The sequence below is a fragment of the Melanerpes formicivorus genome, unplaced genomic scaffold, assembly GCF_026170545.1.
Source record: "Melanerpes formicivorus ecotype bairdi unplaced genomic scaffold, bMelFor1.0.p_v2 SCAF_103, whole genome shotgun sequence".
Lineage (NCBI taxonomy): Eukaryota > Metazoa > Chordata > Aves > Piciformes > Picidae > Melanerpes > Melanerpes formicivorus.
In genome coordinates this window covers 1876385-1900337 of record NW_027142455.1, presented here as the reverse complement: position 1 = coordinate 1900337, position 23953 = coordinate 1876385, and the positions used below count along the sequence as shown (strand labels likewise).

The 23953-nt window shown below is 59.9% G+C and overlaps 1 protein-coding gene and 1 long non-coding RNA gene across 2 annotated transcripts; one reads left to right on the top strand and one right to left on the bottom strand.

The window, feature by feature from the left end:
- Positions 1 to 5707: 5707 nt before the first annotated feature.
- Positions 5708 to 16973, bottom strand: RPLP2 (ribosomal protein lateral stalk subunit P2). Its single transcript, XM_068166630.1, has 5 exons — positions 16868 to 16973; positions 16266 to 16389; positions 13024 to 13072; positions 7343 to 7441; positions 5708 to 5826 (listed from the first exon to the last, which is right to left on the bottom strand). The coding sequence occupies exons 2-5, from the start codon at positions 16386 to 16388 to the stop codon at positions 5750 to 5752; spliced, it is 348 nt and encodes a 115-aa protein (XP_068022731.1). The 5' UTR covers position 16389; positions 16868 to 16973; the 3' UTR covers positions 5708 to 5749.
- Positions 16974 to 21002: 4029 nt separating this feature from the next.
- On the top strand, positions 21003 to 23952 carry LOC137455642 (uncharacterized). Its single transcript, XR_010990860.1, has 3 exons — positions 21003 to 21339; positions 21817 to 21955; positions 23847 to 23952. It is a non-coding gene; the product is annotated as an uncharacterized lncRNA (long non-coding RNA).
- Position 23953: the final 1 nt, after the last annotated feature.

Below are 23953 nucleotides of genomic sequence, written 5' to 3'. Positions count from 1 at the left end.
GGCTGCCCAGAGAGGTTGTGGAGTCTCCTTATCTGGAGCCTTTCAAAACCTGCCTGTGCAGGCTGATCTGGGTGCCCCTGCTTTAGCAGGGATGTTGGACTGGATGATCTCCAGAGGGCCCTTCCAAGCCCTTCCATTGTGTGATGCTGCAGGAGCTCAGTGCCACTGAACCGAGCTGCTGTGTGCATGGCAACAGCCCTGCTGCAGGGTGCTGTAAGAGGGCAGGTCATAGTATCATAGTACCAGAATCAGTCAGGGGTGGAAGGGAGCACAAGGATCATCCAGTTCCAACCCCCCTGCCATGGGCAGGGACACCCCACACTAGATCAGCCTGGCCACAGCCTCAGCCAGCCTGGCCTTAAACACCTCCAGGGACAGGGCCCCAACCACCTCCCTGCACAACCCATCCCAGGGCTTCACCACTCTCATGGGGAAGAACTTCCTCCTCCCCTCCAGCCTCAATCTCCCCACCTCCAGCTTCATTCCATTCCCCCTAGTCCTATCACTGCCTGAGATCCTGAGCAGTCCCTCCCCAGCCTTCCTGGAGCCCCCTTCAGATCCTGGAAGGCCACAATGAGGTCACCTGGGAGCCTTCTCTTCTCCAGACTCAACAGCCCCAACTCCTTCAGTCTGTCCTCACAGGAGAGGTGCTCCAGCCCTCTGCTCATCCTCCTGGCCCTGCTCTGGACACCTTCCAGCCCCTCCACATCCCTCTTGTCCTAGGGGCTCCAGAACTGGAGGCAGTACTGCAGGTGGGGTCTCCCCAGAGCTGAGCAGAGGGGGAGAATCACCTCCCTTGCCCTGCTGGCCACACTTCTGCTGCAGCCCAGGCTCTGGTTGGCTTTCTGGGCTGCAAGTGCACACTGAGAGCTCCTGCTGAGCTTCTCCTCCCCCAGCACCCCCAAGGCTCTCTCCTCAGGGCTGCTTTCCAGCCCGTCCCTGCCCAGCCTGCATTTGTGCCTGGGATTGCCTCCAGCCAGCTGCAGGACCCTGCCCTCGCTCTGGTTGAACCTGGGGATGCTTCCTCCTTGCTCCCCCAGCCGAAGCCAGCAGAGCCAAAGCCCTCTTCAGGAGGAGCAGTTCCAGCGTGGTGGGGATGCTGTGGCAGGGTGGGAGAGCTCCAGTGGCACTGCCTGGCCAGGGGTGGGTGGGATGGAGGAGCTGTGGCAGTCTCTGGGGGCAGCAGTGTGGCTTTGGGTAGGTGGTGGCTGCCTGCCTGTGCTGAAGGCTTGCTGCAGGGCTGGCTCCTGGCAGGCGCCGGCTGCTGGGCTGTGGGATCAGGAAGCTGCAGGGCAAGGCTGGGAGAGATTTGTTTGTTCACCTCTGGAAATGAGGAAAGAGAAAGGTTGCCAGGCTTGAGCTGTTGGCAGGTGGGAGCACAGCCTGCACCAAACAAGGGTCTGTGGAGCAGGCTTTTCAGCAAAGGTAGATCCAGGGAATGGGTTGGGTTGGAAGGGAGCTCAAAGCTCAGCCACCTCCAAGCCCCTGCCATGGGCAAGGACACCTGCTCCAGCCCTCTGCTCATCCTCCTGGCCCTGCTCTGGACACCTTCCAGCACCTCCAGATCCCTCTTGCAATAGAGGGTCCTGCCTCTGGGCTCCTGCAGCAGCCACGCAAGCCGATACCCTGGGGTGAGTTACATCTCAGAATCCCACATCTCAGCACCACTCTTTGCCACCTGAAAGGGCAAAAGGAGCAAGGAAGGAAACACAGCTGTGGCTGCAGCTCTCCCACCGCCAAACCGCTGCCTCCTGGAGCATGGCAGGGACCAAGCGGCAGCAACTCCCTGAGCGCCGCCAGGATCGGCAGAGGCCGAAGGGGAGGAGAGGGCCTGCCACTGTCTCCTCCTGCAACTCTTTCCTGCAGAGGGCACAGAAGGTTTGTTGCTTACATGTTGAGGCCCAGGGGTCCAGCATCACACACTCTCTCCCTGGGCTGCAGCACAGCAAGGGCTGTTTCCTCCCAGGACACCCCAGGGAGCTGAAATCACAGTCTCACAGTCTCACAGAATCACCAAGGCTGGAAGAGACCTCGAGGATCACCAAGTCCAACCTGGCACCACAGACCTCATGGCTAGACCATGGCACCAAGTGCCACATCCAATCCCCTCTTGAACACCTCCAGGGATAGGGACTCCACCACCTCCCTGGGCAGCACATTCCCATGGCCAATCTCTCTGGCTAGGAAGAACTTTCTCCTCACCTCCAGCCTAAACCTCCCCTGGCACAGCTTGAGACTGTGTCCTCTTGTTCTGGTGCTGGCTGCCTGGGAGAAGAGCCCAACCCCCACCTGGCTCCAACCTCCCTTCAGGGAGTTGGAGAGAGCAAGAAGGTCTCCCCTGAGCCTCCTCTTCTGCAGGCTAAGCAACCCCAGCTCCCTCAGCCTCTCCTCACAGGGCTGTGCTCCAGACCCCTCCCCAGCTTTCTTGCCCTTCTCTGGACACCTTCCAGCAAGTCAACCTCCTTCCTAACCTGAGGAGCCCAGAACTGGACACAGGACTCAAGGTGTGGCCTCAGCAGTGCTGAGCACAGGGCACAATGACCTCCCTGCTCCTGCTGGCCACACTGCTCCTGATGCAGGCCAGGATGCCATTGGCCCTCTTGGCCCCCTGGGCACACTGCTGGCTCATGTTCAGGCAGCTGTCAATCAGCACCCCCAGGTCCCTCTCTGCCTGGCTGCTCTCAGCCACTCTGACCCCAGCCTGTAGCTCTGCCTGGGGTTGCTGTGGCCAAAGTGCAGCCCCTGGCATTTGGACTTGTTGAATGCCATCCTGTTGGCCTCTGTCCATCTGTCCAGCCTGGCAAGGTCCCTCTGCAGAGTTCTGCTACCCTCCTGCCCCCAGCTTGGTGTCATCTGCAAATTTGCTGCTGACTGACTCAATGCCCTCCTCCAGATCATCAATAAAGCTATTGAACAGGCTGGGGCCCATCACTGCTCCTGGGGCACACCACTGGGGCCTGGCTGCCAGCTGGCTGTGGCACCATTCACCACCACTCTCTGGGCTCAGCCTCCAGCCAGTTCCTAACCCAGCTCAGAGAGCTGCTGTCCCAGCCAGGGGCTGACAGCTTGGCCAGCAGTTTGCTGTGGGGGATGGTGTCCAAGGCCTTGCTGCAGTCCAGGCAGAACACATCCACAGCCTGCCCCACAGCCCCCAGGCAGTCACCTGGGCATGGAAGGAGCTCAGGTTGGTCAGGCAGGAACTGCCCTTCCTAAATCCATGCTGGCTGGGCCTGATCCCTTGGCCAGTTGTTCCCCCTTGGCTGTCACCCCTCTCTCCTCTCAGAAGCATTTGCCATGCTCTGCCCAGGGACTCACAAGCAGCACAGCTGTGGCAGCCAGGGATTTCTTTAGCCAAAATAGCTGTTAGAGCAGCTCTGCAGCACGGGCTGCTCCAGCTCAGCTCTTTCTGACCCTACCTGTGGGGACCTGCCACGGGAAGAGCATGCTGTGTGCCACCTGCACAGCCAGTGGGGACAGCCAGGCTGCAGCAGCCAGCAGGGGAAGGCTGTGTGCCACCTGCACAGCCAGTGGGGACAGCCAGGCAGCAGCAGCCAGCAGGGGCAGGCTGAGTGCCACCTGCACAGCCAGGCAGCAGCAGCCAGCAGGGGCAGGCTGAGTGCCACCTGCACAGCCAGGCTGCAGCAGGCAGCAGGGGAAGGCTGTGTGCCACCTGCACAGCCAGGCAGCAGCAGCCAGCAGGGGAAGGCTGTGTGCCACCTGCACAGCCAGGCTGCAGCAGCCAGCAGGGGAAGGCTGTGTGCCATCTGCACAGCCAGTGGGGACAGCCAGGCTGCAGCAGCCAGCAGGGGCAGGCTGTGTGCCATCTGCACAGCCAGGCTGCAGCAGCCAGCAGGGGAAGGCTGTGTGCCACCTGCACAGCCAGGCTGCAGCAGCCAGCAGGGGAAGGCTGTGTGCCACCTGCACAGCCAGGCTGCAGCAGCCAGCAGGGGAAGGCTGTGTGCCATCTGCACAACCAGGCTGCAGCAGCCAGCAGGGGAAGGCTGTGTGCCATCTGCACAGCCAGGCTGCAGCAGCCAGCAGGGGAAGGCTGTGTGCCATCTGCACAGCCAGGCTGCAGCAGCCAGCAGGGGAAGGCTGTGTGCCACCTGCACAGCCAGGCTGCAGCAGCCAGCAGGGGAAGGCTGTGTGCCACCTGCACAGCCAGGCTGCAGCAGCCAGCAGGGGAAGGCTGTGTGCCACCTGCACAGCCAGGCTGCAGCAGCCAGCAGGGGAAGGCTGTGTGCCACCTGCACAGCCAGGCTGCAGCAGCCAGCAGGGGAAGGCTGTGTGCCATCTGCACAACCAGGCTGCAGCAGCCAGCAGGGGAAGGCTGTGTGCCACCTGCACAGCCAGGCTGCAGCAGCCACCAGGGGAAGGCTGTGTGCCATCTGCACAACCAGGCTGCAGCAGCCAGCAGGCACCTGTCAGCAGCACCACCTAGAAGGTACTTTGTTAAACAAAATGTCCTGTCCAGTCAAGCCAGTGTGTTCTGGGCACACCAGGGACCAGTTCCACCACTCCCCAGCAAGCATTCTCCTCACTAAAGAGGTGGGTTGGGTTTTTGTCCAGAGGAAGGTGATTCATGCCCTGGTGGTTCAGCTCTGCCAAACAACTCCACTCTGAACAACATCCTTCTATAGGCTGGGGGAGGAGTGGCTCAAGAGAAGACTCCAGGAGAAGGCCTTGGTGGTGTCAGGTGGTGACAAACTCCCCAGGAGCCAGCACTGGGCCCTGGCAGCCCAGAGCCAGCTGAGTGCTGAGCTGCAGCCAGAGCAGGGAGAGCAGCAGCACAGGGAGGTGATTCTGCCCCTCTGCTCTGCTCTGCTCAGCCCCCACCTGCAGCACTGCCTCCAGCTCTGGGGCCCCCAGCACAAGAAGGACCTGGAGCTGCTGGAGAGGCTCCAGAGGAGGCCACCAAGGTGAGCAGAGGCTGCAGAACCTCCCCTGTGGGGCCAGGCTGGGAGAGCTGGGGCTGTGCAGCCTGGAGAAGGCTGCAGGGAGACCTCAGAGCAGCCTTGCAGTGCCTGAAGGGCTCCAGGAGAGCTGGGGAGGGACTCTGGACAAGGGCTGGGAGTGCCAGGCTGAGGAACAATGGCTTTGAGCTGGGAGAGAGGAGACTGAGAGTGGAGAGGAGGAAGAAATTGTTGAGAGTGAGGCTGGGGAGACTCTGGCACAGGCTGCCCAGGGAGGCTGTGGCTGCCTCCTGCCTGGAGGGGTTCAGGACCAGGCTGGATGAGGCCTTGAGCAGCCTGTGCTGGTGGGAGGTGTCCCTGCCCATGGCAGGGGGCTGAGAGCAGATGGATCTTGGAGGTCCCTTCCAACCCAGCCCCTGATGCCTGACCTTTGTGTCCCATCCACAACAGGACTGGTTTTGTCCCAGATGTGACTCCCAGCACACTCAAGCATTTCACTGCTGCTGTTCCTGTAGCAGGTTAAATAGATCCTGGGAAACATACCTCATACAGCACAGAGGGGGCTCCCCCCTGAGGCACTGGGATGGGAGAGCATGTGGAAGGTGAATGCCCCAGCACAGTCAGCACCCAGGGCACACAAACTTAGCCACTCCCTGCAGACCTTGAGGGAGTGGAGTCCCAGGGGGTGTGGTAACCTTCAGACACCCACTTGAGACAGCAAGGAGGCAAAGCTGTGTCAGAGCAGCTGCCTGAGGCCAGGAGCACCTCTGTGCCTGAACAACAAACTCCCCAAAGCATTTTAACCAAAGACCTTTAATAATTTCTCTACCAAACAGCTAATCAAAGAGGCCAAATCCCATATCATCATCTGACTCCTCTGACTCCTCCTTCTTCTCTTCCTTCTTCTCCTCAGCTGAAAGGCAAACAAAACAAGACCAAGACAATGGTTAAGTGTTGGCATTTGGGGCACCACAGGCTTCCAAGAGAGACATTTTGGTGGCCTCAGCTTTTGTCCTATTGGTGTTTTGCTCTCTGTGGTTCTTCTCATTCCCTTCCCTTCCCTCAACCAGGGGACACAGACACTGCTGCTGCCCAGCCAGCATGGATTTAGGAGGGGCAGGTCCTGCCTCTCCAACCTGAGCTCCTGCACTGCCCAGGTGACTGCCTGGGGGCTGTGGGGCAGGCTGTGGATGTGGTCTGCCTGGACTGCAGCAAGGCCTTGGACACCATCCCCCACAGCAAACTCCTGGCCAAGCTGTCAGCCCCTGGCTGGGACAGCAGCTCTCTGAGCTGGGTTAGGAACTGGCTGGAGGCTGAGCCCAGAGAGTGGTGGTGAATGGTGCCACAGCCAGCTGGCAGCCAGGCACCAGTGGTGTGCCCCAGGGAGCAGTGCTGGGCCCTGTGCTCTTTAACATCTTCATTGATGATCTGGAGGAGGGCATTGAGTCAGTCATCAGCAAATTTGCAGCTGACACCAAGCTGGGGGCAGGAGTTGATCTGCTGGAGGGCAGAGAGGCTCTGCAGAGGGACCTTGCCAGGCTGGGCAGATGGGCAGAGGCCAAGGGCAGGAGATTGAACACATCCAAGTGCCAGGTGCTGCACATTGGCCACAACAACCCCAGGCAGTGCTACAGGCTGGGGTCAGAGTGGCTGAGAGCAGCCAGGCAGAGAGGGACCTGGGGGTGCTGGTTGATGGTAGGCTGAACAGGAGCCTGCAGTGTGCCCAGGGGGCCAAGAAGGCCAAGGGCATCCTGGCCTGCATCAGGAACAGTGTGGCCAGCAGGAGCAGGGAGCTCCTTGTGCCCTGTGCTCAGCACTGGTTAGGCCACACCTTGAGTCCTGTGTCCAGTTCTGGGCTCCTCAGTTTAGGAAGGACATTGAGAGACTTGAAGGTGTCCAGAGAAGGGCAACAAAGCTGGGGAGGGGTCTGGAGCACAGCCCTGTGAGGAGAGGCTGAGGGAGCTGGGGTTGCTTAGCCTGGAGAAGAGGAGGCTCAGGGGAGACCTTCTTGCTCTCTCCAACTCCCTGCAGGGAGGTTGGAGCCAGGTGGGGGTTGGTCTCCTCTGCCAAGCACAAAAGGCTTGGATGTGGCACTTGAAGCCATGGTTGAGCTGTCAGGAGGTGCTGGGCATTAGGCAATAGCTTGGACTTGATGATCTCTGAGGTCTTTTCCAACGTTATTGATTCTGACTGTATGCTGCTGACATCTGTCTGAGACTTGGTTCTAAGCCAGACCAACCTTAAGCTGGAGAAAGAGCAAATTCTCCTGAGAGCCCAAAGGCAGAGGACTGCTCAGCTTCAAGCACACAGAGAACTGCCAGAGGTGACTCTGATCCAAGCCTTGGGAAGCCCTCAGATTTGGAGGTCAGTTGTGAAAAGAATCTTACAGGGAGCTAAGTGGAGCTGCCCTGGGACCAGTCTGTACTCACCTGCAGCAGGGGCAGCAGCAGCAGCAGGAGCAGCAGAGCCTCCTCCAGCAGCCACAGCTACAGCTCCCCCAGCAGGCATGCTGGCCAGCTTACCATTACCTGAGCAAGGGGGGAGAGAGATCCAACACTCAACACAAACAGCAAAGTACAGGGCAAGGAACAGAGGTGAGAGTGCACAACAGACAGCTGCTGCCTGATGGACTGGAGCCCTGGGGCCAGCACTGGAGCCTCTGTGCCAGGAAGGCTCTGGAGGGGCTGGAAGGTGTCCAGAGCAGGGCCAGGAGGAGGAGCAGAGGGCTGGAGCTGCTCTGCTCTGCAGACAGCCTGAGAGAGTTGGGGTTGTGCAGGCTGGAGAGGAGAAGGCTCCCAGGAGCCCTTCTGGTGGCCTTCCAGGAGCTGCAGGGGGCTCCAAGCAAGCTGGGGAGGGACTTTGGAGGGTGTGAGGGAGGGATAGGACTGGGGGGGATGGAGCAGAACTAGAAGTGGGGAGATTGAGATTGGCTGTGAGGAAGAAGTTGTTGGCCAGGAGGGTGGTGAGAGCCTGGCACAGGCTGCCCAGGGAGGTGGTGGAAGCCTCCTGCCTGGAGGTGTTTGCAGCCAGGCTGGAGGTGGCTGTGAGCAAGCTGCTGTGGTGTGAGGTGTCCCTGCCCATGGCAGGGGGTTGGAGCTGGCTAAGCCTTGAGCTCCCTTCCAGCCCTGCCAGCTCTGTGACTGTGTGACACTGTCAGCTGACAGGAACAAGAGGAACAAAAGCACAAACTACTCAGAAGTGCTTATCCCAAGGCTCCTCACTGCCCATTATCAGCCAAGTCTCCTTCTGGCCTATAAGCCCTGTGGCAAACTCTCCTCATTTCACAGCTACAGAGCATTCTGTGCTCTGAGAGTGCAGCTTGACATCCCAGGAACTGACAGCTCCAACAGCCCTCAGCAGGAGCACCTGGGCAGCACTGGCTGCATCCTTCCACCTGCCACTAAGGGTATGGAGAGCTGTGAGGGCAGGACTGGATCACACTTCAGGAGAGAATCACTGAATGGGAGGGCTTGGAAGGGACCTCTGGAGAGTCCAAGGCCCCTGCCAGAGCAGGGCACCCAGAGCAGGGCACCCAGGAACACAGCCAGGTGGGGTTTGAATGTCTCCAGAGCAGGAGGTGGTGGAGTCCCCATCCCTGGAGGTGTTCAGGAGGGGATTGGATGTGGCACTTGGTGCCATGGTTGAGCTCTCAGGAGGTGCTGGGTGACAGCTTGGACTTGATGACCTCTGAGGCCTTTCCCACCCTCCTTGGCTCTGTGATCCTGTGTGGCTCTCTCAGGACTTTGGCTGTGGGACTCCAGCAGCAGCAGCAGCTTTAGCCTTGTGCAGCTGTGGGGCTGTGCAGAGGCCTTCTTGCTGCCCTCTCCTCAGCATTTGATGTGCCAGGGAGGGGAGCAGCTCAGTGCTGGACCCTGCAGCCTCTCCTCATGGAGTGATGGAGCCCTAGGGGCTGGAAGGGCTCTCCAGAGATCATTGAGTCCAGCAACCCTGCCAGAGCAGGGGAACCAAGGCAGGGCACAGAGGAACACAGCCAGGTGGGGTTTGAATGGCTCCAGAGCAGGAGATCCACAACCTCTCTGGGCAGCCTGCTCCAAGCTCCAGCAGCCTCACACCTAAGATGTTTCTCCTCATGCTGAGGTGAAGCCTCCTGGGCTCCACTTTGTGTCCACTGCCCCTTGTCCTGTCCCAGGACAGCACTGAGCAGAGCCTGGCTCCCTCTTGCCATCCACCCCTCAGGTGTTTATAGACAGTGCTCAGATCCCTCTCAGCCTTCTCTGCAGGCCCTCAGCCCTCCCTCCTCACACAGCCCTTCAGCATCCCCAGAGACTCCCCAGGACTCTCTCCAGCAGTTCCCTGTCCCTCCTGACCTGGGGAGCCCAGAACTGGACAGAATATTCCAGATGTGGCCTCAGCAGTAGAGGAGGAGGAGAGCCTCCCTTGCCCTGCTGCCCACACTCCTAATGCACTCCAGGACACCACTGGCCTTCCTGGCCACAAGGGCACATTGCTGTCCTGTGGGCAACTTGCTGTTCATGGCAAAGACTGAGGGACTTTCAACCCACCTCCAGCACCCCATGAACCCTCCTGCACCTCCTCTGAGATCAGCACACTGCTTCCTGCTGGCCTCTGCAGAGCCAGCTGCTCCCCTGGCATCCCCCTTTGACACACCAAGGCTCCCCTGGCCCCCAGAGCCTCTGCCCACATTCCACTTCTGGGAATCAGTTGCTAAATAAATCCTCCTCACTCCCAGCCCCACTGAGGCAGCCAAGTACACAAACAGCCTTCATCTGCATGGCAGGCTGTTCCAGGAAACCACTTCTTTAAGGGCAAAGAGCCTTGCAGGGAGGGCAGGAGAGCTGGCAGCACGTGCAGCCCAGCTGCCCCAGCTCTGCCCAGCACAAACCCCTCTCCACTCACTCCTCAGAGCAGCAAGGCCCAGCCAACCTGGAAGCAAGCAGGTCTCAACACTGCCTTCTGCCCTCAGCATGTGCAAAGGAATCAGTTCAGCCAACACCTCTGCACTGCCTCAGCCCTGCTTCATTGCAGCCCCATGGCCAGGTCATGCTAGAAGGGGCAGCTCTGGGAGGAGGCAGCAGGGAAGAGCACAAAGATTCTACACTAAGCCAGCACTTGGGAGCCTGATCTGGGAGAAGGGGAAAGCCAGGACTGGGGAGCTCTGAAGAGAGGTGACCTGGAGACAAAGGTGGGGAAGGGTGTGGGGAAGGGTCTGGGGAGGAGCAGCTGAGGGAGCTGGGGGTGTTCAGCCTGGAGCAGAGGAGGCTGAGGGAGACCTCATTGCTCTCTGCAGCTCCCTGAGAGGAGGCTGCAGGGAGCTGGGGGCTGGGCTCTGCTCCCTAGTACACAGTGACAGGGGAAGAGGAAATGGTCTCAAGTTGCAGCAGGGGAGGTTTAGCTTGGCCATGAGGAACAATTTCTCCCCTGAAAGGGTTGTCAAGGCCTGGCCCAGGCTGCTCAGGGCAGTGATTGAGTCCCCATCCATCCCTGGAGGGGTTTCAAAGCCCTGGGGATGTGGTGCTGAGGGCCATGGTTCAGTGGTGCCCTGGCAGGGAGCTGGGGTTGGGCTCTGCTCCCAAGTGTCAACACAAGAGGAATGGCCTCAAGTTGCCCAGAGGAGGGTTAGGTTGGACAGGAGAAGAAACTTCCTCTCTGAAAGGGCTCTCAAAGCCTGGCCCAAGCTGCCCAGGGAGGTGGTGGAGTGCCCATCCCTGGAGGGGTTTCCAAGAGGCAGAGCTGTGGTGCTGAGGTTTAGCCCCAGCCTTGCTGGGCTTAGAGAGTGGTTGGGCTGGGTGACCTTGAGGGGTCTGGAGAGCAGGGCTGGGGAGGAGCAGCTGAGGGAGCTGGGGGGGTTCAGCCTGGAGCAGAGGAGGCTGAGGGAGACCTCATTGCTCTCTGCAGCTCCCTGAGAGGAGGCTGCAGGGAGCTGGGGGCTGGGCTCTGCTCCCCAGTCCCAGGGGACAGGAGGAGAGGAACTGGCCGGGAATTGTGCCAGGGGAGGGTTAGGTTGGAGAGGAGGCAAAATGTCTTTGGTGTCAGCGTGGTCAGGGCCTGGCAGAGGCTGCCCAGGGAGGTGGTGGAGTCCCCATGGCTGGAGGGGCTCAGGAACCCTGTGGCCATGGCAGCTGGGGCTGTGGTTTGATGCCCATGGTGGGGCTGGGTAGGACAGGATGAAGTCAAAGAGCTTTTCCAACTCAGACAACTCTCTGATCCTCTCATCACAGAGGGTGGGACTGTGCCCTAAGTGTGGACTGCCATCTACATTCCCTGCTGCTTACATCCAAGCCTCTCCTTGCCTTACAGAGCTGGTGCACACAAGTGGCTTTCCTTTGCATTAGGAAGGGAAAAGCCTGCCAGGGATCTCAAGGGCAGGTAATTCTTCCTCTGCTCTCCTTGTCCAGAAAGCCAGGCCATGAGCAGCCCACCAGCAAGCTCACACAGCTCCCAGCTTTCCACTTTAATGTGGTCCACAAGCGAAGCCCAGCAGGTACTGACACCAACCTGCAGGGCATTAGAATGGACCTGGGGCTGCCTGGGGGGGCTGGGCCTCAACCTCAGCCCCACTGAGGAAGGAGCAGGGAGCTGGCAGCAGCCTGGGCCCAGGCTTGTTCAACATCTCTGTGGGTGCCAGGGACAGTGGCACTGAGTGCAGCCTCAGCAGGGTTGCTGATGACACCAAGCTGTGTGGGGCAGCAGACAGCTGGAGGGAAGGGATCCATCCAGAGGGAGCTGGGCAGGCTGCAGAGGTGGGCACAAGCCAACCTCAGGAGGTTCAACCAGACCAAGGGCAGGGTCCTGCAGCTGGGTGGAGGCAATGCCAGGCACAAATGCAGGCTGGGCAGGGACTGGCTGGAAAGCAGCCCTGAGGAGAGAGCCTTGGGGGTGCTGGGGGAGGAGAAGCTCAGCAGGAGCTCTCAGTGTGCACTTGCAGCCCAGAAAGCCAAGCAGAGCCTGGGCTGCAGCAGGAGAAGTGTGGCCAGCAGGGCAAGGGAGGTGATTCTCCCCCTCTGCTCAGCTCTGGGGAGACCCCACCTGCAGTACTGCCTCCAGTTCTGGAGCCCCTATGACAAGAGGGATCTGGAGGTGCTGGAAGGTGTCCAGAGCAGGGCCAGGAGAATGAGCAGAGGGCTGGAGCTGGTTTAAACCCTCTCCTTTCTGTATCCTTAGTGCTTGCAGCATCCCCTCAACTAGCTCTGTTATTTTCTGCTGCTGTTGCCATGCTTGAGGGCAAGCTAACTCCCACAGCTGGGGGGTTGGCAGCCAGCTTTGCTTCTCACAGCAGAGCCCACCTCTCCTCCCCCAAAAAAGCAGCACTCAGCAGTTCCAACCCAGCCTGCCCGAGGAGAGCTCTTTAGGACACCATCCCCTTGCCAGGCAGACAAAGGAGAAGCTGTTGTTCAACTGTGAGTTACCAGCACAGCCTGGGCCCTTCTCCTCAGCTTTGCAGTGATGACAGGTTCCCATCACATCATCCCATCCAGAGCCAGCACACCCAATCCTTGACAGCTCACTGGAGTGAGGTGATTGAAGACCTCTAACAACAACATATCCTCTGCTCTCTATTAGAGAGGGAATAATCCCTATTCCAAGAGGGATCTGGAGGGGCTGGAAGGTGTCCAGAGCAGGGCCAGGAGGATGAGCAGAGGGCTGGAGCACCTCTCCTGTGAGGACACACTGAAGGAGTTGGGGCTGTTCAGTCTGGAGAAGAGAAGGCTCCCAGGTGACCTCATTGTGGCCTTCCAGGATCTGAAGGGGGCTCCAGGAAGGCTGGGGAGGGACTGCTCAGGATCTCAGGCAGTGATAGGACTAGGGGGAATGGAATGAAGCTGGAGGTGGGGAGATTCAGGCTAGATGTGAGGAGGAAGTTCTTCCCCATGAGAGTGGTGAAACCCTGGAATGTGTTGTCCAGGGAGGTGGTCGAGGCCCCGTCCCTGGGGGTGTTTAAGCCCAGGCTGGATGAGGCTCTGTCCAGCCTGATCTAGTGTGGGGTGTCCCTGCCCATGGCAGGGGGGTTGGAACTGGATGATCCTTGTGCTCCCTTCCAACCCTGACTGGTACTATGATACTGTGATACTATTTCTGTGCTCTCAGGCCTGCTCCCCAGGCAGCTGTGTGGCACCCAGGCTGTACTCACCCTGAGCAATCACATCCTCGATGTTCTTCCCATTCAGCTCACTGATGACCTGGGGACATGAAGTGGAGAAGGGCAGCAGTTTGCAAACAGCAGCAGCAGCAGGAGCTGCACACAGACAAACACTCAGCAACCCCCCAGGCAGTGTTTCCATCCTCCCTGCCCAGCCCCAACACTCCCTGGCTCCCTCTGGAAGGAAGAAAGCTTCACTAAGCCTTTCACCCTTTCCCCTCACAGCTTGTTCATCACATCTGTCCCAGGGAAGTCCTAACAGGCCCAAGGAGCTTGCAGTAAGGACATCCAGCTGTGGTGGAGCCCATTGGGAACCCCCAGCAATGCTCACCAAGGGGCTGGTAAAACATCTTGCTTAATCCCCCCCCTCTGGAAGGGCTCTGAACCACTTGGCCCTGGAGCAGGAACCACAAGGGCTGGTTCCCAGCACTGGCCAAGTGTCCCAGGCAAGCTGGCAGCTCTACCCCTGCCCTGGAACAGAGAGTCCCAGCTGCAATCACCACAGCTCTGCTCCAGCCTGGGAGGAGGGAAGCAGAAGACAAACCCCAGCATGCCAACAAAGCAAGCAGTTCAAAACCCAAGAGGTGACAGCCCTGACTGCTGAGCCCCTGCTGGCAGGGCCCTGAGCTGAGCCCCCACAGGGCTTCACCCAAAAGCCTTCCCCCAGGCACCTCCTGCTCAGACAGGCTGGGATGGGACCAGGCCTGGCCTGTGTCCTGGCTTCAATCAGAACAGAAGTGTTTGAGGGCTTGCCCAGACTGACACTGGGGCAAGATGCAGCCAGTGCAAACAGGAAGGGACCCAAACAAACCCCAGGGAAGCTTTCTGGATGCTACGCTGCTTTATGAAGGCACTGGCTGTACAGCCAGGACTGAAAGCCTTGGCACTCAGGGAGGGGCACCCCAAGGATGCTGTCAGCTCAGCTGCCCACCACCTGCTTGGGCCTGCTTGGGCTGGCATCCAACATATCCAAGTGCCAGGGGCTGCACTTTGGCCACAGCAACCCCAGGCAGAGCTACAGGCTGGGGGCAGAGTGGCTAAGAGCTGCCAAACAGAGAGGGACCTGGGGGTGCTGGTTGACAGCTGCCTGAACATGAGCCTGCAGTGTGCCCAGGGGGACAAGAAGGCCAAGGGCATCCTGGCCTGCATCAGGAAGAGTGTGGCCAGCAGGAGCAGGGAGGTCATTGTGCCCTGTGCTCAGCACTGCTCAGGCCACACCTTGAGTCCTGTGTCCAGTTCTGGGCTCCTCAGGTTAGGAAAGATGTTGAGCTGCTGGAAAGTGTCCAGAGAAGGGCAAGAAAGCTGGGGAGGGGTCTGGAGCACAGCCCTGTGAGGAGAGGCTGAGGGAGCTGGGGTTGCTTAGCCTGGAGAAGAGGAGGCTCAGGGGAGACCTTCTTGCTCTCTCCAACTCCCTGAAGGGAGGTTGGAGCCAGGTGGGGGTTGGGCTCTTCTCCCAGGCAGCCAGCACCAGAACAAGAGGACACAGTCTCAAGCTGTGCCAGGGGAGGTTTAGGCTGGAGGTGAGGAGAAAGTTCTTCCCAGAGAGAGTTGTTAGCCATGGGAATGTGCTGCCCAGGGAGGTGGTGGAGTCCCCATCCCTGGAGGTGTTCAAGAGGGGATTGGATGTGGCACTTGGTGCCATGGTCTGGTCATGAGGTCTGTGGTGACAGCTTGGACTGAATGATCCTTGAGGTCTCTTCCAACCTTGGTGATCCTGTGCTACTTTAAAACACTGCCTGCAGCTGGGCAGTAACTTGGCTTCCCCTCCCCCTCTCTGGAAACACTCCCCATACAAGCATGGGCCAGGGGCTGAGATCATCCTTGGGGGCTCACATTCCATTCTCAAGTCCACAAGGCTGAGAGTCTGCTCTGAGACAAGCAACATTCTCAGGAACACATTCTTCTTACCACCCTTGGCTTACAACACAGCCACTTCAGCAGCTATGTATCCCAGAACCACAGAGGGTTAGGGGCTGGAAGGGACCTCTGGGGATCATCCATCCAACCCCTGCCAGGGCAGGGCACCCAGAGCACATCCAGGGGGGATTGGAAAGGCTCCAGAGCAGGAGACTCCACAACCTCTCTGGGCAGCCTGCTCCAGGCTCTGGCAGCCTCACAGGGACAAAGGTTTCCCTTCTGTTCCCCTGGCAGCTCCTCTGCTCCAGCTTGCCCCCAGTGCCCCTTGTGCTGTCCTTGGCCATCCCTGAGCAGAGCCTGGCTCCAGCCCTGCACAGCTTTATCCCCAGCACTGAGGGCAGCCCTCAGGCTGCTCTGCTCCCAGCTCCCAGCCCCAGCTGCCTCAGCCTGGCCTCACAGGAGAGGTTCCACTGCCTGCAGCAGCTCTGTGCCCCTGGGCTGGACTCTCTCAAGCAGTTCCCTGAGGTCCTTCTGCAACTGAGGGGCCCAGAACTGAACACAGTATTGCAGATGTGGCCTCAGCAGGGCAGAGTAGAGGGGGAGAAGAACCTCTCTGGACCTCCTAACCACATCCCTTCTGATGCAGCCCAGGCTGCCCTTGGCCTTCTTGGCCACCAGGGCACATTGCTGGCTCAGGGGCAACCTTCTGCCCACCAGGACCCCCAGGTCCCTCTCCTCTGTGCTGCTCTCCAACAATCCATGATGGTACATGGCCCATGTTATAGTTTGCCTGTTTCTTGGTAAAGAAACAAATGCTTCTTCCCAGCCCAGGCCCTCAAATGTTAGCTCTGAGTCAATACTGGCCAAAAGCCCCAATTAGGGATCAGCTAGACATGAATCTCACACCACACATTAGGTCAGACCTAACAGTCAACAACACACACTCAGCTGCAGCCAAGGAGCCACTGAAAACTCTTAAGGCTAAGTCAGAAGCCAGCAACAGCTAAGAAAGATCTTCATGCAGGGCAAATGTTAGATAAGAAAGCAAACCTCTACAAAGCCCCTGGTAAAACAGTTCTGAGGGGCTAAGTGTTTCAAACAGTCACAGAAGATGATCAGAGAGCAGAGGGTTTGAAGGGCAGGCTGGAGGTGGCTGTGAGCAACCTGCTGTGGTGTGAGGTGTCCCTGCCCATGGCAGGGGGTTGGAGCTGGCTGAGCCTTGGGGTCCCTTCCAACCCTATGATTCTATGACCTGGACACAATAAAGACTAAATCACAGCAGGAGGGCAGCTAAAGGAACACTGAGACCAAGGGAACAGCTCCAGTGCCTGATGCTGAGTGGGACAGGAGCCGCGGGAATCAAGAGGCAGCACTACCTTGTTCATGCGTTCATCATCTGTCTCGATGCCAACGCTGTCGAGGATCTTCTTCAAGTCCTTCGACGTGGGAGATTCGTTGCCACCGAGGACGGCGAGGAGGTAAGCTGCGACGTAACGCATCCTCCGGAGGGCAGAGAGGGACATTCAGTGCTCAGGATCGGGTTACGCCTTCCGAGGAAGATTCACCTCCTCGCCGAGAGACGCAGACCTCACCCTCCCGGCCACAACCGCTCTGCTCCCAAACCGCAGCTCAGCAGAGGCGAGGCCGCACACAGCGCGGATCCCGCACCGCGCCGGGCTCCCAAGCGATGCTATCCCAACCCCGAGCAGCCAGCGCGGCCCAGCCCCGCCAATCTCTCCCTGGAGAAGACAGCATCGCGGCCCTATGGAGCTCTATGCCCTCCCCCGACATCCCCGCCCGGGCTCCCCGCGCCTCAGCCTGTCCCGTCCCTCCACAGGCCCAGGCCGGGAGAGCACATGGCCGCCATCTCCCCCCCCGCTCCCCGCGCCAGTGGTCCAGCCCGAGCCTCGGGGGCGGCAGCGGGCCGAGCACGGCCGTTCCCGCGGGGCGGGAAGGGAAGGGACCGCCGCCCGCTTACTTGTAGGAGGTGACGGGGGAGGCAGGCAGGCCCGGGACGTGCGTGCGCGATGGCGGCTCGGCGGCGAAAGGGAAGGGGCGGTGCTAGGGCCACGCCTTCTTCCTGTCACCCTGCAACAACGCACGCTGCCATTGGGCTGTGCCGGCGGGCAGCGGCCAATAGGGAGCAGCGGGTGGCGCGGGCCGCCGGGCAGGCAGCCGCGCGGGCAGCGGAGCATGCGCAGAGCAGAGCTGGGGCGCGGCGTGGCCGGGCTGGGAGCGGGCTGGGAGCGGGCTGGGAGCGGGCTGGGGGTGTGCGCCGCCCCGGCAACACAATTTCCGCTTCCAGGGCTTTTTTTCCCCCACCCAAATTGCGATATCTGCGCGGGTTAGACGCTGCCACCCGCCGGGCTGTTCTCTGGCGGGGTCGGCGTGGCCTCGCAGGAAGCGTTAACCCCCTCCTGTCGAGCCTGGCTGCTCGTGGCTTGGAGGGGTGGCTGCTGCCCTGGGTTAAGAGCTGGCTGGGCTCAAGGAGTGCTGGGGAATGGAGTTCACTCCAGCTGGGGGCTGCTCACCAGGGGTGCTCAGAACTGGGGCCAGGTCCCTCTAATGTCTTTATCACTGATCTGGGTGAGGGGATTGAGGCAGCCTCACCAGGTGACACCAAGTTAGTCCCAAGTGTTGACCTGCTGGAGAGTTGGGAGGCTCTGCAGAGGGATATGGACAGGCTGGATCGATGGGACAAGGACAGGGGGGTGAGATTCAACAAGGCAGAATGCTGGGTACTGCACTTGGGTCATAATAACCCCAGGAGTGCACCAGGCTTGGGGCTGGAAACTGCACAGCAGAGAAAGACCTGAGGAGAGCCTGAAGGAGCTGGGATTGCTTAGCCTGGAGAAGAGGCTCAGGGGAGACCTCATTGCTCTCTCCCTGAAGGGAGTTTGGAGGCTGGTGGGGGTTCGGCTCTTCTCCCAGGCAGCCAGCACCAGAACAAGAGGACACAGTCTCAAGCTGTGCCGGGGAGGTTTAGGCTGGAGGTGAGCAGAAAGTTCTTCCCAGAGAGATTGGCCATGGGACTGTGCTGCCCAGGGAGCACATCCTTGGAGGTGTTTAGCAAGAGCCTGGATGAGGCACTTGGTGCCATGGTTTAGTTGATTAGATGGTGTTGGGTGACAGGGTGGGCTTGATGATCTCAAAGGTCTTTCCCAACCTGGTCTGGTCTGGTTCGGTTTTGTTCCTATTCCATTCCTATTCCATTCCTATTCCATTCTATTCTATCAATCAACAGCTGCCAGTGTGTGCCTAGGTAGCCAAGAAGGCCACCAGCATCCTGGCCTGGGTCAGCAATGGTGTGACCAGCACATCCAGAGCAGGGATTGTTCCCTTGTACTAAGCACTAGTGAGGCCACAGCTTGAGTACTGGGTTCAGTTTTGGGGCCCTTGCTCTAAGAAGAACTTTGAGGGTTCGGAGCAGGGCCAGAGAAGGGCAACCAAGCTGGGGAAGGGTCTGGAGAGCAGGGCTGGGGAGGAGCAGCTGAGGGAGCTGGGGGTGTTCAGTGTGGAGGATGCTGAGGGCGACCTCATTGCTCTCTGCAGCTCCCTGATATGACAAAAGGAAGCAGCCTTAAGTTGCACCAGAGGGGGCTTAGGTTGGACATGGGGAACAATTTCTTCCCCCAAAGGGTTGTCAAGGCCTGGCCCAGGCTGCCCAGGGCAGTGATGGAGTCTCCATCCCTGCAGGGCTTCCAAAAGTGTAGATGTGGTGCTGAGGGCCATGGTTTAGTGGTGAGCTGGCAGTGCTGGGTTCATGGTTGGCCTTGCTTATCTTAAAGGTCTCTTCCAGTCAAAAGGACTCTGTAAGGCTGGAGCCAGGTAGGGGTTAGTCTCTTTCTCCCCAGGCCCAAGTGACAGGCTGAGAGGAAACAGCCTCAAGCTGCACCAGGGGAGGTTTCCATGAGGAAAATGTGTGAGGTGAAAGGGTTGCCAAGGCCTGGCCCAGGCTGGCCAGGACAGTGGTGGAGTCATAGAATCATTAAGTTTGGAAAAGACCTCAGAGAGCATCAAGTCCAAGCTGTCACCCAACACCTCCTGACAACTAAACCATGGCTCCAAGTGCCACATCCAATCCCTTCTGGAACACCTCCAGGGATGGGGACTCCACCACCTCCCTGGGCAGCACATTCCCATGGCCAATCTCTCTCTCAGTGAAGAGCTTTCTCCTCACCTCCAGCCTAAACCTCCCCTGGCACAGCCTGAGACTGTGTCCTCTTGTTCTGGTGCTGGCTGCCTGGGAGAAGAGCCCAACCCCCACCTGGCTCCAACCTCCCTTCAGGGAGTTGGAGAGAGCAAGAAGGTCTCCCCTGAGCCTCCTCTTCTGCAGGCTAAGCAACCCCAGCTCCCTCAGCCTCTCCTCACAGGGCTGTGCTCCAGACCCCTCCTTGGAGGGATGTGAAAGACACAGAGGTGTTGCTGGAGGACAGGAGTCAGCCCCGGACCTGGCAGCGCTGGGTCGGATGAGCAGAGCTCCGCCCCGGGGAGGGGAAGAGCAGGGAGCAGCGGCTCAGGCTGGGCAGGCAGGCGCTGGTTACCCTGCGGCATGGCCTCACCATGGTGGGCACAGCAGTCACTGCCCGGCCTTGGGGCACGGGATTTCTGCCTGGGTTAGGGAAATGAATGAAAGTGGAAGGTTAACGTCGTGTCAAAGGGCACCCGACCCGAATATGCCACCAGAGCTTCAGCAGCCGGGCTGTGGGGAGCCTCTGGCTGGCCCTGGCTTGCTACCCCAAGCGCCCTGTGTGGGCGAGGGCACTCTCCACTGCTCTGGAAGCTGCATTGCTGCCAAAAAACACCCGAGGCACCCAGCCCCACCCCAGAAAACACCCGAGGCACCCAGCCCCACCCCAGAAAACACCCGAGGCACCCAGCCCCACCCCAGAAAACACCTGAGACACCCAGCCCCACCCCAGAAAACACCCGAGGCACCCAGCCCCACCCCAGAAAACACCCGAGGCACCCAGCCCCACCCCAGAAAACACCCGAGACACCTCCAGCTGGAGGCTGGAGCCCCTTCGAGGCAGCAAAAACCTGGCTGGGGCAGAGCAAGGGCTGGCTCCCAGCGCTGTGCCCTTCCAGGGGCTAGAGGCTGGAACCCTCCCGGGGCAGCAAAAACCTGGCTGGGGCAGAGCAGGGGCTGGCTCCCAGCCCTGTGCCCTTACAGGCTCACAGCCCCCCACTCCTGCTCCCCCATTCTCGCCCCAGCTCCCTCATTCCCATTCAAGCTCCCCCATTCCCACTCCAGCTCCCCCATTCCCACTCCAGCTCCTCCATTCCCACTCCAGCTCCCCCATTCCCACTCCAGCTCCTCCATTCCCACTCCAGCTCCCCATTCCCACTCAAGCTCCTCCATTCCCACTCCAGCTCCCCCATTCTCGCTCCAGCTCCCCCATTCCCGCTCCAGCTCCCCCATTCTCGCTCCAGCTCCCCCATTCCCATTCAAGCTCCCCCATTCCCACTCCAGCTCCCCCATTCCCACTCCAGCTCCCCATTCCCACTCCAGCTCCTCCATTCCCACTCCAGCTCCCCCATTCCCACTCCAGCTCCCCATTCCCACTCCAGCTCCTCCATTCCCACTCCAGCTCCCCCATTCCCACTCCAGCTCCCCCATTCTTCTCCCAGCTCCCCCATTCCCACTCCAGCTCCCCCATTCTTCTCCCAGCTCCCCCATTCTTCTCCCAGCTCCCCCATTCCCACTCCAGCTCCCCCATTCCCGCTCCAGCTCCCCCATTCTTCTCCCAGCTCCCCCATTCTCGCTCCAGCTCCTCCATTCCCACTCCAGCTCCCCCATTCCCGCTCCAGCTCCCCCATTCTTCTCCCAGCTCCCCCATTCCCACTCCAGCTCCCCCATTCCTGCCCCAGCTCCCTCGCTGAGTTTTCGGGGACACGTTTCCCCCCGGTTCCTGCGGGCTGAGCTCACGTCTGAGCCCAGGGGAGCAGCACCGGGACCGCCCGAGGTGCCGAGGCTGTGGCGGCTGGAGGAAAATCTCCTTCCGTGACACTATCGTGACATTATCGTGACACTGCCGTGACAGCTTGCCCGGGGCCGCCTGCCCCTCGTCCCGCCGCATCCGGTACCTCCTCCGCCTCGTCCCGCCCCGGCAGTGCTGCTCCCGCTGAGCTTTCAGGAAGCGCCGGAGCCCGGCCGGGCCGGGGGGAGCCCAGCCTGGGGACAGCCGAGGGGACCCCAACCGGGCACGGCCAAGCCGAGGGGAGCCCAACCCGGGGACAGCCGGGCGGAGGGGACCCCAACCCGGGCACGGCCGAGGGGACCCCAACCGGGCACGGCCAAGCCGAGGGGAGCCCAGCCCGGGGACAGCCGGGCGGAGGGGAGCCCAACCCGGGCACGGCCGAGGGGAGCCCAACTGGGCACGGCCAGGCGGAGGGGAGCCCAAGCGGGCACGGCCGAGCCGTCGGGAGCCCGGCTCCGGGTGCGGAGGGGTGAGGAAGCCGCGGTCGTGCTCAGCGGGGCACAGAGCCGCTGGGCAGCTGCGGGTCCTGCCGGGGGGTCCGCGGGGGCCGGCTGAGGGGTCCTGTGTGGGGTGATGGGGCCCGGGGCTGGCAGGTGGGGACAGCCCGGGGCTGGCAGGTGGGACCAGCCCGGGACAGCCTGGGGCTGGCAGGTGGGACCAGCCCGGGACAGCCTGGGGCTGGCAGGTGGGGCCAGCCCGGGGCTGTATGCAAGGAGCCTGCCCCTGTGCTGCGCACACGCCTGGGGCTGCCTTTGCGCTCTCCCAGCATCTCCAGCCCGGCCAGCCTGGAGCTGTCCTCAGTTCCCTGAGCATCAGCAGGTCTCCGAAGCTGTGGCAGATGGCCTGTGAGAGAGCTCTGTGTGTGTGCTGCACGCAGCCTTTGTGTCGGCAGTATTTACCTTGCAGGCATTTGCATTTCCCTCCTCTTCTCTCCTTGTGTGTCCAGGAGGTGTCTGCGCTGGTGAGGCCTCACCAGGGGTACTGGGTTCAGTTCTGGGCACCCCAGCTCAAGAAGGACAAAAAACTGCTGGAGAGAGTCCAATGCAGGGCCCCTGAGATGCTGAGGGGACTGGGACAGCTCTCAGGTGAGGAGAGGCTGAGAGAGCTGGGGCTGGGTAGCCTGCAGGAGAGGAGGAGGCTGAGGGGGAATGTGATCAATGCTTGCAAATATCTGAGGAGTGGTGTCAGGAAGATGAGGCCAGACTCTTCTCAGTGGTCCCCAGAGTCAGGACAAGAGGTAATGAGCACAAACTTGAACATAGGAAGTTTCATCTCTAAACAATGGGAAGAAGCTTCTGGACTTTGAGGGTGGCAAAGCAGCCCAGAGAGGTTGTGGAGTCTCCTCTCTGGAGGCTTTCAAGCCCTGCCTGGATGCATTCCTGTGTGACCTGCCCTGGGTGACCCTGATCTGGCAGGGGAGTTGGTCTGGATGTTCTCCAGAGGTCCCTTCCAACCCTTACAGTTCTGAGGTGGAGGGAGCTGGGTGTGATGCCTCCCCTCAGACTGTGCCTTGGAAACCCAGAGCTGCCACATCCCACAGTGAGCAATAAGCAGTGCTCCTCACGGTGGCATTAGCTTGCTCCTGCTGGCCCTGGCCCTTAAAGCCATTGTGAGTTTCCTTTGTAGCTCTGCCTCACTCACTCACTCACTCAAAAGAAACCTCTCTTTACCTGTTTGAGCCATGGCAGGGCTTAAAACCAGCTCCAAATATCCCCAACTCTAAAGCAGTTTAGTTGCCAAGCTCAGGAGGAGTTGCAAAGGATCAAGTGAGGGGAAAGAGCAGGAAACAGAGGACTTGGAAGCAGGAAGCAGAGGACTGCTGGAGTGAAAGCAAAGGAGGTGCTTTGCTCCTCTTTGTGCTCACCAGCGTGCTCTGGTGAGAGTGGCTGGCTGGGGGGGAAGGCTTCCCCCCACTAAGAGGGCAGAGGAGTAATTCATTTGTTTAGATTTCATACCTCTGCTCCTTTAGGTTTAAATCCTTCTTAGCCAGCAGGATGTGAAAGCTACTTTTTCCTTCATCCAGGGAGGGTGCTGCTAGGGAAGGGAGGGAGGGTGCTGCTAGGGGAGGGAGGGAGGGCAAGCTGCTCACTGACTGGCTGTGGCTCCACACTCACTTTGCTGCCTTACAGCATCCCCCCAGAGGCCAATCTGCGACAGCCCCCAGCCCACTGCACAGCCCAGGGCCCTGGCCCTGCCTTTCCTAACCCCATCCCTGGCCCTCTCACATTTGCTCTGCTGCCCTTTGCCTGTTTTTATCTACCCTCCCTCTTATCCCCTTATGAAACCGAGTGCTTTGAGGACCCGTGGCAGCCTCTGGGCTTTGCTCCAGGCTTGGGTCTCCCTGCCCTGGTTTCCCCCTCACTTGTAAAGCTTCCCACTAAGGCACTTTGAAATCTGCTTAAGGCATTGGCAGCATTTCTGTCTTTTAATGTTAATATTGGGGTTTGGTCTGATGGGGAGAGCTTAGAGCAGCCTTCTAGTACCTGAAGGGGCTCCAGGAGAGCTGGGGAGGGACTTTGGACAAGGGCTGGGAGTGCCAGGCTGAGGAACAATGACTTTGAGCTGGGAGAGAGGAGACTGAGAGTGGAGAGGAGGAAGAAATCATTGAGAATGAGGGTGGGAAGACTCTGGCACAGGCTGCCCAGGGAGGCTGTGGCTGCCTCCTGCCTGGGGGTGTTGAGGGCCAGGCTGGATGAGGCCTTGAGCCACCTGTGCTGGTGGGAGGTGTCCCTGCCCATGGCAGGGGGGTGGAACTGGATGATCTCTAAGGTCCCTTCCACCCCAACCCATCCTGTGAATCCATGAATTGCTTCTCTCCCTGCCAAGAGGAGAATCCTCCGTGGCATCCATCACCCCCCAACGCTTTCAGTGCCACTGGTGCCATCCTTCCTGCCCTCTCCCTGTGATGATAAACTGTTTCCAGCCATTCTGGGCTGGGGCAGGAGGCCTTCATTGTGCATTTGTCTTCTCTTTCAGAGCCATCATTCCTCCTCCTCCTCTTCCCAGCTGCCTCATGGTGCTGCCTGTGCCTGCCTGCCTGGCAAGTCAGAGCATGTCCAGACCCCGTGGGCGAGACGTAGAAC

What these genes read in the sequence shown, in the direction of transcription:
- RPLP2 (XM_068166630.1), bottom strand. Translation starts at nt 16,388, where the DNA reads ATGCGTTACGTCGCAGCTTACCTCCTCGCCGTCCTCGGTGGCAACGAA. An exon ending in ATGATGAACGCATGAACAAG is followed by an intron (nt 13,073 to 16,265) that starts GTAGTGCTGCCT and finishes TCATGTCCCCAG; the next exon opens with GTCATCAGTGAGCTGAATGG. An exon ending in TGCTGCTGCCCCTGCTGCAG is followed by an intron (nt 5,827 to 7,342) that starts GTGAGTACAGAC and finishes TTTGCCTTTCAG; the next exon opens with CTGAGGAGAAGAAGGAAGAG.